The sequence below is a fragment of the Drosophila montana genome, unplaced genomic scaffold (genome assembly GCF_035044405.1).
Source record: "Drosophila montana isolate Dmon_TW-CO22-7 unplaced genomic scaffold, ASM3504440v1 contig_3122_1, whole genome shotgun sequence".
NCBI lineage: Eukaryota > Metazoa > Arthropoda > Insecta > Diptera > Drosophilidae > Drosophila > Drosophila montana.
In genome coordinates this window covers 281,031-296,923 of record NW_026998001.1, presented here as the reverse complement: position 1 = coordinate 296,923, position 15,893 = coordinate 281,031, and the positions used below count along the sequence as shown (strand labels likewise).

The 15,893-nt window shown below is 36.7% G+C and overlaps 5 protein-coding genes across 5 annotated transcripts; 2 read left to right on the top strand and 3 right to left on the bottom strand.

The window, feature by feature from the left end:
- Positions 1-7: 7 nt before the first annotated feature.
- LOC135430951 (uncharacterized) lies at positions 8-680 on the bottom strand. Its single transcript, XM_064685791.1, has 2 exons — positions 560-680; positions 8-502 (listed from the first exon to the last, which is right to left on the bottom strand). The coding sequence occupies exons 1-2, from the start codon at positions 675-677 to the stop codon at positions 210-212; spliced, it is 411 nt and encodes a 136-aa protein (XP_064541861.1). The 5' UTR covers positions 678-680; the 3' UTR covers positions 8-209.
- A 420-nt stretch (positions 681-1,100) lies between these two features.
- On the bottom strand, positions 1,101-1,836 carry Kaz1-ORFB. Its single transcript, XM_064685801.1, has 3 exons — positions 1,747-1,836; positions 1,392-1,670; positions 1,101-1,327 (listed from the first exon to the last, which is right to left on the bottom strand). The coding sequence occupies exons 1-3, from the start codon at positions 1,766-1,768 to the stop codon at positions 1,287-1,289; spliced, it is 342 nt and encodes a 113-aa protein (XP_064541871.1). The 5' UTR covers positions 1,769-1,836; the 3' UTR covers positions 1,101-1,286.
- A 4,417-nt stretch (positions 1,837-6,253) lies between these two features.
- On the top strand, positions 6,254-9,190 carry LOC135430958 (trehalose-phosphate phosphatase). Its single transcript, XM_064685800.1, has 3 exons — positions 6,254-6,619; positions 7,812-8,433; positions 8,987-9,190. Exons 1-3 carry the CDS (start codon positions 6,555-6,557, stop codon positions 9,119-9,121), a joined length of 822 nt encoding a protein of 273 aa, XP_064541870.1. The 5' UTR covers positions 6,254-6,554; the 3' UTR covers positions 9,122-9,190.
- A 1,770-nt stretch (positions 9,191-10,960) lies between these two features.
- Positions 10,961-14,742, top strand: LOC135430977 (uncharacterized). The gene is made up of 4 exons (XM_064685835.1): positions 10,961-11,142; positions 11,203-11,527; positions 11,586-11,772; positions 14,260-14,742. The coding sequence occupies exons 1-4, from the start codon at positions 11,078-11,080 to the stop codon at positions 14,511-14,513; spliced, it is 831 nt and encodes a 276-aa protein (XP_064541905.1). The 5' UTR covers positions 10,961-11,077; the 3' UTR covers positions 14,514-14,742.
- Positions 14,598-15,583, bottom strand: LOC135430979 (SOSS complex subunit B homolog). Its single transcript, XM_064685839.1, has 2 exons — positions 15,378-15,583; positions 14,598-15,289 (listed from the first exon to the last, which is right to left on the bottom strand). The coding sequence occupies exons 1-2, from the start codon at positions 15,456-15,458 to the stop codon at positions 14,816-14,818; spliced, it is 555 nt and encodes a 184-aa protein (XP_064541909.1). The 5' UTR covers positions 15,459-15,583; the 3' UTR covers positions 14,598-14,815.
- Between the last annotated feature and the right edge of the window lie 310 nt (positions 15,584-15,893).

The window sequence follows — 15,893 nt, the reverse complement described above, 5'->3', positions numbered from 1 at the left end:
TTATCGATACATTTTTATTTTCAATCGTTTATTAGCATTGTGCGTAATAAACAGTGTGTATAAATATGCATTTTCTATAAGATTTCGAAAATAAAATAAAAGTAAATAATTTGATTAACACTTTGCTTGAGATATAAATTTTCGTGCGTGTCGTGTTGATTTAATCGAAACTTGCGTGCGTGTTCGCGAATATTGTTGCGTGTTCTTGGTTAAGATCCTGGCACTCTAGTAAGCCATTTATCATTGCTTTGATTCCAGACCAGTGTATCTTCATCCGGCTGTGGATCGTGCGCATCAATCTTTGTCCAGGTTTGACTTTTGGGATTGTATGCAAAATTCTTGGAGTTGCCCGGCGGCGGCGGCGGTGTTTGGTTAAGCAACGGAGGCCGCGTTATTGGCACAATGTTGGGCTTGTCTCCTGGCTGCGCACTTATATATTCCACCTGCGACTTGGGATTGGAGTAGTCAACGGCCAGCGCTTGGCCCAGCACCACCAACAAAACTGTATACGTGTAAAAGCATATGTAAACTACATAAATTGTGGGAATATTCGACTTACGGCCTATGTGAAAAAGCCCTGGTTTCAGCATTTTGTGTGTATTATTTTTTTTTTTTTGTAAATCTCTCACTTGAAACGCAGCAAACAGCGAAACGTTTCGACTACGACTGTTTGGCATCGGCTTTTTACACATTAGACTAGCGGCGAATAATGCGAGAGTGTGAGCATTGAAATCTCAGTTGATTAATCTGTTTGTTATACCTTATAAAATGGCCCTGGTTGGGTATGCACTTGCGACTCAAGTTCAAAATGTAACTTATTGTAGTAGCTACAACTTACATTAGATCTATTCCTTACATTCGATCTATTCCTCAGTTAAAACAAGAGAACTTTAATTTTAAACAATGATTTTATAAAATCTTTTTTAAATCAGGCTTTAATCACATTACTCTTAATATTCGTCATAATTGTAATTACGTAATACAGAAATTTAAAATAAAATTCTCGTAAATTATTGTCCACCGCAGAATTTTGATTTTCAATTACAAAGATATTTTTCTCTCCGCATTTAACGAGTTTAGCCAAAATGTTGACTTAGTGATTTATATGTATAGGTATTTTTATTTATTTTTTGTACAGGGTATCAGTTGGTCAAGCACCGTCGCGTAATTAGCGCTCGCTTGTTTTTATTCACATATTTTTTTAAAGGTCATTCATTAAGCATTGAACTGTAGATTGTGGAACAGACTAGTTGCTGGAAGAATTAAAATTCCCATTCAGCTGTGCTCTACGTTGTGCTGCAGATTCCCAAGTGTAAACGACGAATATCTAAAAATAAAAGTTATTCAATTAATTTTTTTTTTGGCTAATTCGTAAGCAAAAAAAGACCTACTTTGACCACAGCGAACGGCGCAGTCGAAACGTCCCGCATTATAATAGTTAACATTGTCGCTGCCGCAAATGGGATTATATTCGCTGGTCGCCGGACAGGATTGGATGCAGGCCAGGACGCGGGACGATGCTGTTGTTGGCTGTGGCGTTGTCGTCGAGCTGGAAGGTCCAATCGGCTGCCCTCTGATGAATGTATTCAGCAGCTGATCGTCGGGGCTGCGTGCATTCCAATTCGCGAATTGCGGATAGGCGTTAACCCCTGCGATTAGCAAAAACAAAGCTGCAACCGGTAATTTTATTAGCTATTTGATTTCAAGTTTTTTTTTTGTTATCAATTACTAAAACAAAAAACCAACCGAATAAATGGGAAGTTTCCATATTTTTGTGTGCGAGAGCCGAATTTGAGAATTTGTCCGATTGACTGTGAAACTGAAACGCGTCTGAGAGCGTCAAACGACCCGTCGCGTGTTTATAAGCAAGGCCCAGGGCAGATATTTTGGTATTGATTGTTAATTCAGCGTCGTTTGTATTAAAACGTCACAAGAGTAGCACGCTTAGGCGTGTCTGGGTATATAGATCGAGGGGATTGCCCCCAGTTCGCTTGAAGGCACAACTGGTTACAGATGTTCTACTAGCTGCATTCATAAAACAGATGTGAGTCATTTTTAAAGCCACATAAAATATGCAGTTTTGCGGATCTGCAGTTAAGGCTTAATATGCTCTTCACGATCAAGACTTAATAATACGCGTAGTTTGCATCGTTGAGGGCATTAAATCAGTTGTCATCAATTGTGACGTATATATATTCTTGATCAGTATTCAACTTGAAGATCAAAAATTATGTTTTTGTATAAACTAACTTTTGTTTAAATATCTTGCCCCTATATAGTGAAATCTTATCAACATCGGACAGCTGACAACTGATTTATCGAAAACAAAGTTTTTTTTTTATAAAAGCTACTTTATGGCGTATGTTTACAAGGGTATTTAATCTTCGTCTATATACATATATCTACATATATCTATCCAGTGTACAAATAAATATACCAATCTTAAAGCTACAAACTGGTTCTTAATTGAGCTGCTTCTCTGTCTAATTGCTCTGATTGAATAGTCTTTTAATTATTTAATTCAATATAATTAACAATGCTTTGTAGAATTTAAGAAGCTTAGAACTATATCTATTTATTTCATTAAGAGTATTACAAATCAACAGCAACATATTAAATCATATACTAAAAAGAAAATATGTGTATAAATATATTTACATATTCCAATATAAAACGTTTGATTGGGTTAACGAATTTAAAGCAAATACAACTAAAATTATATTTAAATATTTAATTATGCGTATATTTATATTTTAATATAATATTTGGCCTAAAGAATTCAAAGAAAATAATACAACTTTGCATAAAAAAATATATTAATAAATCCATAAGATCAAATAATACTTCGTTTCTAATTCTAGCCCTCTGCAAAAGCTTTGCTCATTTTAATAGTAATTATTTACAATTATTGCACTTTAAATTCAAAATTAAAAATCAATATACACAATACACAATTCAGTTAATTATTTTTGTTTTAATTTTGAAATTTGTGTCTTTTATTTTTAATTTTACTGTTAATAAGGAACAACTTTAATTTAACTTTTATGAATAATTACAATACAACATTTTCTACAGTTAAGTCTAACAACACAATTCAGTATATTCGAAATTCAGTTAAAAAATGTTAGCATACTTTTAGGATCGTATAAACATAACATGAGTGCAACACAGCGCGGCGAGTTTAAAAAACTATTTGACGCCAGAAAGCATGCTACACGCATTTTGTCCCTTAAGATCTGTTTAAATTATAAACACGAATTAAAGTCTTTTATTTATAACATTGGGGTAAAGCTTTTTTTTTTTAAATTTTACTGTTATTATGGAAACAACTTTAATTAAACTTATATAAATATTTACAAAACAACTTATTCTACTGTTAGGTCTAACATAAAAATTTACAAAGTTATGGTGATTATATAAACCGATCTGAGAGATCGTTTGGATGATTGGGGTAATGCATGTCAGAAAGTAAAAACAGCATTATTATATTGAGAGAATGATTTACTTAGTACTAGTAAACAACTTGTTTACCTAAATGCCAGCCGAAAATAATGTAAGCAGAAAGTGATTTCTGGCCTTGGACAAACCAATATTAGATTTGGCTGTAGACATGCATTTAATTTGTATAAATATTTATATTCTTGATCAATAGAATAGCCGAGTCGATTAAGCCATGTCCGAGCCGGAAACGACCGGATCGAACTAGTTTATAATATAGGAAGCTAAGGAAGAATGGATCAAAATTGTATTACAGCCTGAATAACTTATTGTTTTCAAAATATCTTAACAAAACTTTGAATATTGAATTTTGAAATTACCAACATATCATATAGCTTAATATGGAAAACTTTTCACCTAACATATCTGCAAGATCGTAATAAAAAAAAAAATAAGTTGTTTGCAAGATCGATTATTTATAAATCGAACTTAATTTCACAGATTTTTACTTTTTACGGATTTGCTTTATTTTGCCCCACTGTGCGCACTTAAACTTAGCCATTTAGGCACTTGCGCTCTCTCGCCGTATTTTATGTTTATGGATTTTTCTATTTATGGTGCCCGATCGTTTGGAAAACAGATATTCTTGCAAAAAAAAGCTCTGCGAAAGCTATCGGAAGAAAACAAAAACATATGAGATCGTTTAGAAAATATATTTACCAATTGACTTGAACAAATAGAAATTACGTTGTCCGCTTACAAAGTTGAACATTTAAATATTTAAAGCCAAAAATAGCGACAACTAATCAAAGCAATCACAAGTGAGTGAACAACATTTGAATAGCTTAAGATTAATAGTAGCAAATTTTCTTATAATGGCCAATGGAAAAATCGATGTCAACAATATTTGATTGTGATAATATTTGAAATGCGACGGAGGCCAAAGACACTTGTTGACAACGTGAATTTCTCGTGTTTTTAATTGTAATTAACTCGTATTAGCACTCAGAGTGAGCTGTCTGCCCGAAGGAGCACTCGGAGGAGGAGCTATGACTAACTGGGCGACCCGACAGCCCGAGGCTGCAGATATACCTATCTTTACTTCTATGGAAAGCAACTTGTTTGTTTTAGATTAGGCGCTTTGGCTCTCCAATAAATGCGCGTATTTATCGCCTTTGCAGTCAAATATCGTGAGCAAACAGTTTGGTTCCCGGTCTGCGGATTGTGTGAGCATGAGCATGCGCTTATGGCATGCTCCAGACAGATTTGGCACTCGTGCAGCCCAAGCAGACAGCGTGATCCACTGTGCTCCATGGGGCACAGCTGGCGTGGAGTTTCAGTCGAACTGGTCAGGTTTTTTATCAATTATTTCCTGATTAGAGCATGACGTCCATAAGCCTGCCGCTTATGTTTTATAGGGAATCTCCCGCATATAGTTTATTCTAATTTTAGACAGGTGCTACTTTTAGAATACCTCAGGAAATCATGTCGTCATTATTAGCACTTTAAGCTTATAGCTAATCGTAACTCATAAATAAACTAATAATTCATCAAAATTGTAAGGGCGCATTACATAGTTTTGATATAGAAAACGATATTACTTAAAGCTCTTCAGATATTGTAAATTATAATATGTTAATAGACAAATATAAACCTGTTGAGTATGTGGAGTCTTGAGTCCGGAGATCAATAAATTGGAAATGCTTAAAGTTAAATACATCTAAAAGTAAACAGATAAAAAATTCTTATAATTTTGCAATTTTCTCCTAATACTTATATCAAGCCACATCTCTTATGGAAACAACACGAACATTTTTTTTACAAATGGGGTAGGGATTTATGATTATGCACATATATCTCTATATTAACTAATTATATTAGAAATGTGATCAAAATTGTTGTGATTTTCTTATCTTATTTTGGCATAGTTTTTAATTTTTTGTAGATCTAAAAATGTGTTCATTTAAACAATCAAAATCCTTAAATAAAAGGAATTACTGTATTTAATCTATGTTTGCTAGTATTTAGCCCGTGTAGCAATAAATATAAATATTAAACAAATATTTGACTAAAGTGCAATGCCTTAAAAACAATGTCATTAAACGTTGTTCTTTGTTTGTTACTAAATATAATTAATGTATTTTTTTTCGAGGTCAGCGAATGAGTTATTTAAGAAGTTTTTGGCAAAACATAAGTTTTGCTAGCCTTTTCTAACCATATTTCTTATTGAAACAACACGGAAACCTTTCTTAGAAATTTGTTGAGTTTTATGATTATTTTTAGATAACACCTGCCAAAACCAGTTAGTGCATGCGCCTCATGCTTCTGTGAAGAGAACAATTGAACAGACTTCTGGGACAGGACAGACAGGCACATGGGTAACCCCTGCCTGTTTAGCTACCCCCTGCTAGGTTAGGAGGAAAATTTATAAGACAAATGGAAAAATTATGAGCGTTATTAAATTGGAAAATTTATGCTTAAAAACGAAATTACGGATTAAATGGCTCTGCCGAAACGAACTTGGGGCGCGGGCGCAATGCCCCATTGTGTGTGGGGAGCATGCAACTGCCACGCAGGCAACGCATGATGCATTGCGTACTCCGGGGAACTGAGAGACAAGCCAGAGAACGTAAGGTCGGGGCTGGGGGGAAGGCGTCGCCTTTGTTTTCCCAAAAACAAAAAGAAAAAACAATGCGCGAAACAGTTTTTGTGGAAATTATTATAAAAACTCAAGTCGGCGGCAACAGAAGCGCACAGTGTTCAGATTCTCAAGTAGTGTAAGTTCAGGGCTTGATTAGAGACAGTCGGAAAGCCATAGGCCGTGAAAGAGAGCGAGTGCGAAAATCGAGAAACTTGTTTGAGCTGAGCGCGAGATATTCGTTATCAACCCAGACGAACTATCATCGAACCTCGCCGATTTAAAAAGCAAACTGCGCTATCCCAGCTACTCACAGTGCACCCTGAGCCGTCGCCGAGACAACAGCATTAGCATTAGCTAAGCCCACAAAATATATATTCTCTGAAAATTATCGCCACCAGTGCAAGTGCCGCTCTTATATCTGCAACTCATTTCGAGTCTCGTGTGGAACACAGCAACAACAAGAACAGCTGACAAAATGCCGGAGAGACAAATTGCACCAGTTATCAGCCGATTGGAGGAGTTTGAACAGAGTCTGCCCGGGTAAGTGAGATGGCATCAGCATTCTTATCAATATGACCTTGCCGGCGAGAGGAAGTCATGTAATGAGCGCCGACGATAAGGCGGATTAGGTAGTCAAGCTAGCAAATCTATACACTGAGAGAAAAGCAACTGCAATATCACAAAGATTACAATTTGCACTCGAAAGAAATAAGTTTATTTGTGACTAGATTAAGTCTTGTCAAGCAGCCTTAAGCCAAACAGCTTTATGCTCATATAATTATATTGTTTCAAAGGTTTTCTAAAACATAAATATACTTGAAATTAAGGAGCATGGGCAGAATTATCTAAAGCAAAATCGGTTTTATAAAAATAGCTCTATTTTCTGTTGATCCTTTTAACTGTGATATTAAGTAAACCGATATGCTTTTTTCTATTCTATATACTTTTATTTTCAATTTTCGTAAGCAATAACAAATAAGATGTTTAGAAATAGCCAGACTTGTACTTTGTCCATTTGTTGAAGTATTTTCGCTTTATACTTTATACAAATCTTGACAAAATAAAAAACAAAAACCATATGCACTGGGGAAACAATTGCCTTCTTATTGAATTGAAAACAAATTGAAAATTAATAAAATGTAAACTAATTAGTACACATTAATTGAACAATGTTTAAGGACTGGGATCCTTTCCATATATGTATTATTAAAATATATATTATTAAAATCGTTGTTATTTATACGATAACTATTACATATTATATTTTTATACATTTAGAATCTTTACTCAAGATTTTCATTCTACCAATTATAGTTCATTGTCATTCATCCCAATAATATTCGTTTATCATCAATCTATTTCTATGATTTTTAATAAATACTTGAAGTTTTATAAAAAACTTTCTACATTTGGAACCTTTGCTAAAGATATTCAACCAATCATCGATATTTCTATACATAAAATCAATCAATTCCTATTATTTTTAATAAATTCTTGACTGCCAAAAAATTTGTAATACTTTTGACGAACTATTAAAAGTTACATTTTTGGACTATGAATTTGTAAAATCGCTATTATTTATACAATTATTTTAACATATTAAATTGTTCTTCATTTTGAACCTCTGTTAAATATTTTCAATCCCACATTTATATTTCATTATCAAAAGTCAATGCCTAACATTTTCAGTAAATTTGTAAAATAAAGCTCATATTATATATGTTCTCTCCAGTTACCTGGGCTCCCACGCCAAGCTGGCCATACTGCTGGACTATGATGGCACCTTGGCGCCCATTGCGGACAATCCCAGCCAGACGAAAATGGACGATGAGCTGGAGACCTTGCTGCACAGGTTGGCCAAGCACCCGCAAATCTTTCTGTCTGTGATTTCGGGCCGTGGGTTAAAGGATGTCCAGGCGCACGTGAACATCGAGGGGGTCACCTATGCGGGCAATCACGGACTCGAAATTGAGTATCCGGATGGTTCGCGTCACGATTATGAGCTGCCCGCGGACGTCAAGAGGAACTACACGGCCATGGTGGAGGAACTAAGGCAGCGTTTGGAAAAGAATGGCGATTGGGTGGAGGATAAACGCGTCTCGCTCACCTATCACTATCGCGACACGCCCGCGGAGCTGAAGAATGACCAAATGCAGGTGGCTATCGAGATCTGTGAACGTCACGGCTTCCGTGCCAATCTGGCGCACGAGGCCATCGAGGCGAAGCCACCAGTTAATTGGAACAAGGGCGAGGCAGCGCTCTACATACTGAAGAATAAATTTGGCAATGCCTGGGCAGAGGAGGTGCTTGTGGTGTTTGCGGGCGATGATACCACTGATGAGGATGCCATGCGGGTATGTCCAAATAACAGTCAAACAACTTTAAGGAATTTTCATACCCTGAACCCATTGAAAATGGGTAAAAAGGGTATTAGGTATTTGTGCAAATGTAAGTAACAGGCAGAAGAAAGCATCTCCGACCCCATAAAGTACATATATTCTTGATCAGCATCAACAGCCGAGTCGATCTAACTACGTCCGTCCGTCTGTCCGTCCGTCCATCTGCCCGTCCGTCCGTCTGTCCATATGTATGAACTCAAGGATCTCAGAACCTATAAGAGCTAGAGACTTGAAATTTTAGCTGTAGGTCCTCCTAGTCCCCGCGCAGATTGAGTTTGTTTCAGATATTCGATAACTTGCCCCGTTTCCAAGTAATTGATAAAAATCGAACTAGACATGTAGCTTCTAGAATAGTATATATAAGTATAAGTATATATAAGTATCAAGTATCTTTCATTTTATACCTATCGCCTGTTGGAAGAAGAGGATTCAGGGTATCCCCTAGTCGAGAGCTGCCGACTAGAACCTCATACTTGTTATTTAATAAACTGGAAATTCTTTTGTTTAGGTGCTCCAGGGTTTGGGTCTCTCATTCCGCATTGCAGCCGATGCAAAGACGCAAACCTTTGCGGATTTCCGACTGCCCAAACAGGATCTGATGACGGATCTGTTTAAATGGATAGCCTCTGTTTATCTCTCCTAGAATTTCTAGCTATTTAACTACAATTTATTAAGTTATTCAAATTTGTTAAAATTAATCATTTACATTAAATCTAAAATTGGTTATGCTTTTTTTTTGTAAGTTTTTATTGAAAAATATAAACTATATTTTTGTAAATCCATATATATGCTTATGAATATATTCATTTTGATATCAAAACTAAAAATATATAGTAGATATACTAATATTTGATTATAAAGAAAAACTGTTTCTCTCTTTCTTCTCTTTCTCTCTCTATCTCTTCTCGATCTTATCGATAGATTTTTCGAAGTTAAATATGCGAAGTTCAAACTCATAAATTTAGCAAATAAATACTTCTCTGAATCTGACACATAAATTTGGTAAACAAAAAATTTTTTTAACATTTTTAGGAATAAGAAAGCATGTATTTATTATATATGTATGTATTAATGAATGCATGTTTGTATGTATAAATGTGTTTGTATTATATATGTTTATTAAAATGGAGACTAAGTCTACATCATATCAACACCTGCCCCAGCTGCACTGCTAACAATAATACAAACATATTTTTAAATAGCACCCTACTCTGAGATTCTCATGAATGCAAGTAAGCAATCAATTTTACAGGTTTTCATGCTCTGACTATAAGAGGCTTAAAAACAAGTTGTGTTGCGTCTAAAAAATGTAATTCCTGCACAAAGTCTCATTACAATTTACTTTATCTCTCCTTGAATCTCTCTAACTCTTTCTCTCTCTCTTTCGCTCTCTCTCTCGCTTCCTCAATTAAATTGCCCTTTTTATGATATTACTCGTTTTCCCGTTAGTCTCTCTTTTTCTCTGTGTCTCTTTCTCCCTCTCTCTCTCAATCTCGCTCTATCTAAATCTCTCTCTCTCTCTGTCTCTCTCTCTCTCTCTCTCTGTATCTTTGTCTCTCTTTCTCTGTGTGTGTCTCTCGTTCTCTAATTTTCTTTCTCTCTATCTCTTTCTCTCACTCTCTTTCTCTCTGTTTCTCTCGCCTTCTCTCTCTCCCTCATTTAAATTGTCTTTCTAATGATCTCGCTCTAGTCAACTCTCTTCCTCTTTTGGCTTTTTGTATGTTGTGTATAAATAAAAATCGTCTACCTTCTACTTATATTTGGCAATAAATTACAGTAATTGTGGTTATTTGTGTAAATTTATGGCTAGGTAAATATTTGCATATCAAGAAGAATTTATGTATGTTTAGCCAATTAAGACCTGGGCTATATCCGATTCCTAAACATAAACAATGTAACAATCTGCATTGTTTATATTACAATGCCAAAATCCACAATAAAAATCGTAAAATAAAAAAGCTTGATCAGCTGATCAACAGTTTGTGGAATCCCAACTACCATTCGTAGCATTCGTTCAATGAATGAATATTTTGGCAGCCAGCTGTCAAGGAAAGTCAAAAGAAAAACGCCCGCTGAAAACTGTGTCAACTGAGGCAAATCCAAAGAACAGCAACGACCTCAGAGGAAGGTGCTTAAAGACATCGTCAACGGTCACCAACCACTCGCTGAGCACCCACCTATGTATATAACATACATATATATATATATGTATATATACCATATAGAACACGATCTTGTATATATATAGAGCACTCACATGGACGTGATTCCAATATGGTGTGTGCTTTTTTTATGCGCATATGCCTCATAAATAACGTGCCAACCATTACTTAGCCAAGTCTCGGGCGGCGGCGACCAGGGTTGCCACGATCAGCCGGGGAGAGTTGTCGTGAGAACTGATGAGAGCACATTTCGGTCTGTTCTCGTACATATAGGATGGGTATAGTATAGCTGTGCAGCATGGGGCTAGCGTTGGTGCGCCTTGGGCATTAGTATTAAGTCGGTCGAGGTACGTCCAGCACGTCGCACAGTTTCCGGTAGATACAGCGCGATTTATCATATTATATATAGAGTACTAGTCTGCTAGTCTAGAGGCAAAATGGCTGAGCAAAAGAAGGCACCACTCTTGAGAAAGGAGGAGGACTACGTCAAGGCTCTGGAGGGGTAAGTGCACAGCGCGCAATGCGAGTGAGTCCTCCAAAATGGCTAACGTTGTGCGATTAGTTTCATCACGCCCGACAAGGATCAGGTTGTCCTGTTGCTGGATTATGATGGCACACTGGCGCCACTCACCGAGGAGCTGTCCGTCATGCCCAAGGACACGGAGATCAACATCAAGAAATTGGCCGCCAACGAAAAGATCTTCATGGTTGTGTTCTCCGGCCGTGAACTGAGCGAAATCAAGAACCATCTGAAATTCCCCAATGTCACCTATGCGGGCAATCACGGTCTGGAGGTTGAATATCCTTCCGGCAAGAAGTTCAAGATCGAAATGCCCGAAGAGCTGCTGGAGAAGCACAACAAGCTGGTCGCCGAACTGAAGGAAAAGGTAACCAAATCGAAATTCCAAAGTACTGAGAAATATTTTGTACATTTTATTACGACAGGTCGTTTGCTCCGGCGCCTGGGTGGAGGACAAGAAGATCTCGGTGACCTATCACTACAAGGGTGTCACCGATAAGCTGAAGGCCAAGCTGATTGCCGAGGCCAAGGGTCTGATCCAGTCCCATGGCTTCCAGCTGATCGAGACGCCCTACGCTCTGGAGGGCAAGCCACGCGTCAACTGGGACAAAGGTTAGTCCAACATCTAACAATATCCTATAATATATATAAATATATATATGTATATATATATATGAATCAATATATATTTCAATAATCTTGGCCAACTGTTGCCGCCCATTTGCTGTCGTCTGCGGCTGCGGCACCTGTTCGAAACAATTCGATTTTGAACGCGACGCTTCGATGATTTAATTATTGCTTTATTTTCTATGAAGCACGGGCACCCAGCATTTATTTTTCCACCCAGGCATGTGGGCGGCTGTTTTGCTCAGATATTCTAGAAAAGATCTACACACAAAACCGAAGAAAATATTCAAATATATATCTCAAAATTTATGTCGACAGTCGTCGCAGCAGTCAGCGCATAAAAATGTTTCAAAAATGCTTTTTACTTTTTTTCGCCCCTCTTGACAAACAACCAGAACGAAAGCTGATGTCAAAAGCGCGCCACCAAACGATTTTATTTATATATACATACATATATCTATATATGTACATATATGCCCGATTTTATATATAAACATTTACTAGCCTGATGATAAATTAACAAATTTCGTGCAATTTTTCATAGAAATTTTCGCTTTCATTTCAAGTATTTTATGAAAAATTGTTTTGTTTTATTTTCCCCTTCGAGATGAGGTTTTTTTTCTATTTTAAAGATACACAAAAAAACCATCTTTGTGGTCTATATACGCTTGTAATTATAGCGAAGCAATAGATCACTTTTTTTAAATTTATTTTTATTTTTTTTAGAGCTTAAGCTAAGCGCATCTAATTCGAAACATTTTTAGCTAATGATGCGTTGCTTGATAAAAATACATATATGTCTATGTGCATGAATATATTTATGTATATTTCGGTCGAAAAACATAAACTGTATATAGCGTGGGCCTTTGGAATAGATTTGATTCAGTTGTCTTGCTTAAGTTATAAAAGTTCGAATTTATTGAGATTTTATGGGCAAGCAAAAAGAAAACTTATTTCGATATTTCAAATCGACGGATGCAAAACATATTAAAAATGTATACTCAAAAGAATAAAGACAAACATTCAATTTTTAACTATTTCTAGTTAATTATAGCATTGCACTTTCTGACATAATATTACGTTTGTTACATTATAAATGTTAGGCAAAAATAGAGCTAGAATTTGAAATTTATGCGACATCTGTTGTTATCTCTCTCCAAAATTAATGCCCAACGGAAAACATAAAATCTGCGTAGATCACAAAAACAATTCCCACTGCAACTGACACAAAGTAGATTTCAAATAAAAATAATATCTGGTCTAGCTGAAAGCAAATCAGACATTTCCAATGAGACGCGACAAATGTGCATAATTCAAAAGACAAAAAAATATATACATATATATATTTACGAATGGCAAATGAAAATTAATTATGATTGTGCCCGCCTTCGGGAGCAATAAATTTCTGGTGGACAAAAAATATTGCAGAAGAGTAGAAAAACAAAAAAAAATAAAAATAAAGAGCAAAGCGATGCTCAGATATTTATTTTCTTTTTCTAACGTGAAAAATGAAAGCCTGCCAAGCGCATACTATGAAATGGCAACAAAAGATCCGAATTGTTGGTGCCGTCTGAAAAAAAGGAAAAAATGCAATACTTGGGTCGAGACGGGACGGGACGGGACGGGACGTTGGGCACCAGACGAATGCTAATGCGTCATCAATTAAACAAAAATGTAGCGATAATAGGTTGCAAAACAACAACAGCAAGATACAAAAACAAATAACAAACCAAAAACCAAAAGCTAGCATAATTAAAATAATCAAAAGGCAGCTCTACTGATGATACAGTATATACATATATGTATATGGATATAGATAAATGCGTGTGTAGTTGAATGCTTTTTAAATGTGGTTTGCATCTATTTACTTGACGGGCCGCAGGCCAAGCACAATTTGCTCACTCCACGCCCACGCAGACGCCTAAAAATAACGCCTAGTAGATACTGAACATACATATACATAGATAAATCTTTGGCTCTTTGGCGCTGCAGGCGGTTATGGATTTATATATAGCGAGTGAACTATTCAAAATATTTCAAAAAAAAAAAGAGAAAAAGGAACTTGTTGTTTGCACCACTTTTGATCTGTATTAATTGGCAAGAGATTTAATTCTCCAGAATGCTTAACGCATGAAAATGGAAATATTTTATACAAATTTAAAGATGAGAGAACATTATTTTTAAAGAACTGGGATCAGTTTACATGTACATTGCTTTATAATTAAGTGTTAACAGAATTTAGAAACTTTGGATGCATCTCTAACATTATCTATACAGATACATTATCTATACACATTTATAGTAAAGATTTTGCTTAAGCTTAACATTAAATATTAATGTTATGCAAATGCTGTAAGACTAACAGAAGCGAGCAAACCATAAAGTAGAGTATTTCAAAATGTTAACCACAAATGTTAAGCCAATGACAATATCAGTTGTTGAAAAAGTATTAATATATTGCCTTATTTGCAGGAGAGGGCGCCAAGATGATTCTGGAGAAGCACTTCGATGCCGATTGGGCCAAGAACTTGAAAATCATTTATGTGGGCGATGATACCACCGACGAGGATGCCATTAAGGTGCTGCATGGTATTGGCAAGACTTTCCGTGTCTCGGAGCTGCCAACGCTGAAGACTTATGCCAACTATCAGATCAAGACCGTCGAGGAGGTTGGCTGGCTGCTGAAAGCCATTCAGGCCTACTACGAGAAGAAGAAGAAGGTCTAAGCGTTGCGGCTAGCTGTAGCTTAAGCTAATTCCACACTCACACACACGCGCACACACACACAAACATTATTAGTTCTTGTCTTAAAAAAAAAATACAATATTTATTTATCATTATTTTGTATGTACGTATGTAATTTTTTCAGATACAATCGCTCGTCGCAAAAAAATATTGTTTCATAAACTTTTGTCTGTCCACGATTCGCAATAAAACTTTTACATACTTTAATAACTATTTCGTTTTGAAGCTTTTTGCCGGCCAAGGCGGCTGGTGTCCACCTGTCTTACCTGTGGCTTTCGCCGCTTCACCTGCGGTCCGCTTTGAGAGTTCCAGCTCGTGCTGTGCCGGCACGACCGCCGCGCGCCGCTTGCTTAACAATTGTTGGTGGCACAACCACTGCGGGCGTTGCGATCACAGGTGGCTGCACAGCGCCGGCTACCACGCCCACGGGAGTCACAACGGGCGTCGGCACGGCGACCATGCCGGCTTGTGGCGCAGGTGACTGCGGATCGCCACGTTTGGGCTCGCTCATGTTGACCGCCTCGTTGAATATCATGCAGAATTCGCCAATCTTGAAGACCTCGCCATTCTTGCCGGAATACAGCGTGAGACAATGCCGCCAAATGGACGCATAGCCCTTGGTCAGTCTTATGATATCGCCCGGAGCTATCAGCTTGCCCGGCTCATCCCAAATGGACACATTAATACTGGCTGTGGGATCGCCCACTTTAAAGTTGCGCACCTCACGGTTCTCTTTGGTTACTGTCGCGACGCCCACCTGGTAAGAAAAGCATATTTATAAACATAAACATAAAACACAACTGTTTGGCCTTGCACTTATTTGATTATCGATAACATGTGCACACCTCAAGTACTATGAAAATGACATTTATGTTTTTCAGTCCGGGCTTAATATCCTTTATGGCTATGCATTCTGCGTTGTACATGATAGTTTCCAAATGTGTATAACTTAATGCTTCAAATTGTTTAAAATAATAATTTGTTTATTTTATATATGCGTTTTAAAAGGACGCCAAATTTGAGTGCACTAATGCCACAGACAAGAAGCGCAGCAAAACAGCTGAGCAGCAATTAGAGATGGGCAATAATGCGATAGCTGTTACTTGTAACGATTATTGTTGTAGTCGCGCACAGCTGACACAAAATGAAGAGAGATTGCGTCACAATTTGTATTTAAATTCAGCTTAAGAGACATTACGTTCAGCTACATGGATACAAAGAATTTGAATTTCAGAATGTGTTGCTCTCAATTTACGTGCTAAATTTATTCTAAGCAATCAAGACATGATATTGTTGCTAAAAAATGTATATGAACATAAATGCGTGCCTTACCTTCTAAATTTATTGCATCTTGACTCAGC